A 1,885-nucleotide genomic window follows, 5' to 3' on the forward strand; every position below is an offset into this window, starting at 1 on the left:
GACAGAGATGATGTTTTGGTCCTGGAGCTCAATGCAGGCTATTTGCAAGGGATGGGGTGTTAGAGTGCATCAGGAACATTGCCCGTGTCTCGTTTTGGTTTTGTAGTTTGTTCATTTTAATTATATTCCTTCCGTATATTCTTCTCACCCCTCTTCTCTTTCATACCATCCTCTCTACATCTCCAAAAGAAATCCCAGCAGTGCTGATACTGTTGTGATGTGTGCTCTTTCTTTGGAGTGCCAAGTGGAGATGAATCCCACTCAAAATGACTTTTATTTCAGTTTTCCCTTACAAGCACATTGATGGAAAAGACTCCAAGTGCCTCTGGTGCTTCTGCACTCTTATCAATGATTGATGCGAAGAAAGTGAATTAGTGGTGTGTCTGTTTTTTCTTTTTTTCTGTCTTTTTTGTGAGCAGATATTCTTGCAGGCTGATGAATTGTTGTCTTTTCTTTCCCAGAGCCCAGCCCGGTGCTTGATCTCAAGGCAGTGTATGTTGGTGTGACTTCCGTCAACTTAACTTGGACGGTGAATGACACAGCGTCAGCCTCCTACACATACAGGGTAGAGGTTACAAGTGACTCTTTTGCTGATAACCTGACATTGAATGTCATGATGGCCGAGATTACTGGGTTAATCCCTGGGACATTGTACAGTTTCAAGGTCTTTGCAGTAGTGGCTGATAATCAAACAGAAGGAGAAGGAGCATTCACAAGCCTGTATACAAGTAAGAAACCACTAGTGCCTCTCAACTGCAAGAAATAATTTGTAACAGAGCCCAGCTTTTTTTCCTTGTTTTTCCAACTTTGTACTGTTTCTTATTACTGTGCTGCTTTGCTCCAGGTTCTTGTGAGCACAAATGTCAAACAGTGTTAAAAAGATAAAGGGCTCAGCCTGTATAAGAGGTGCCTGTAGAGCAGTTAGTCTTGAACTCCCAAACTGATGAGGTATGTAGGAGTCTAGTTGCTACAGAAGCATGACCTTGTCTGGAGTTGAGGGCCGAATGGGCCCCGTGCAGATCTTCTTGGCGCAGGCTGTCATAGGGTTTTGTCAAAGGCTGTGGTGTACAAGAGAGACTTCTGTTCTTTCAGATTGTTTTGAGCTGTCTGCAGAGCCCATGGCCTGGGGCTCCCGTGGGCTGGGACAGTGCCTAGGATCACAATATCAAGTGTAGTGCCACTTCTGTCACTTTGTGCTGAGGCACCTTTCTTCCAGATCAGAAGGGCAGACGGGAGAAGAGCTTTCTTGCGTTTTAGTTCCGGTATGGAAAGGGAGCAGGCAACATCCATACAAAGCAATTAGTGTCAAGGGAGCACACTAAGTCAATACAAAATAACAAGGGGGATTGTGTTCTGGAGTTGCTTCTGGTTAGGGCAGCTTGTTTAAGGTGACCTAGGTCAGTCTTCTCTGCCTAATGTTGTTGCTGAATTAAACTTTCAGACACTGACACCCTGGATAGGTGAGCTGTTTCACACACTCAAGGAACCTGTTTCCTTCTGTTAGTGTTGCGGACAGGCTAGCTGAGGAGCTCAGATTCAAACAAGTGTGGGCACAATACTGAGCTAATACATGAAGGCCACCCTGCATTCTGCTCTGTTCCCTCATTTCCATTTCTTTATCTATCTGGGAAGCCATTGTAGGAAAAAAAAATGTTTTAGCATGTCACACAAAATAAAGAGAATCTCCTCTAAAATTCCTGTGGCCTTTACAGAGATGCCGCAGCATCTCTGAAGCAGGGCGTCAGTACCTTAGAAGTGCTTCTTGGCTACATTTAATGCTCACTCTATATGGAATAGGTGAAAGTAGCTGTGGCTGTTCTTCTCTCTGCATTTCTCTGTCTCGACGGTTTATTTTCTTGCCTTTCCTAGAGCCTTCACCAGTGTT

General features: G+C 44.4%; 1 protein-coding gene across 8 annotated transcripts in view; it reads left to right on the forward strand.

Moving 5' to 3' along the window:
* PTPRJ (protein tyrosine phosphatase, receptor type J) overlaps positions 1-1,885 on the forward strand; it is a 78,623-nt gene that overhangs the window by 56,616 nt on the left and 20,122 nt on the right. For 4 of the 8 annotated variants that reach the window (XM_021401444.1, XM_021401440.1, XM_021401443.1 and 1 more), the window contains 2 exons: positions 477-728; positions 1,870-1,884. The exons of 3 other annotated variants lie outside the window; for them this stretch is intronic. In XM_021401444.1, coding sequence (XP_021257119.1) covers positions 477-728; positions 1,870-1,884 — 267 coding nt within the window. The remainder of the gene's footprint in view (positions 1-476; positions 729-1,869; position 1,885) is intronic. One more of the 8 variants, XM_021401441.1, reaches the window with a different exon arrangement.

The sequence above is a fragment of the Numida meleagris genome, chromosome 6, assembly GCF_002078875.1.
Source record: "Numida meleagris isolate 19003 breed g44 Domestic line chromosome 6, NumMel1.0, whole genome shotgun sequence".
NCBI classification, from domain to species: Eukaryota; Metazoa; Chordata; class Aves; order Galliformes; family Numididae; genus Numida; species Numida meleagris.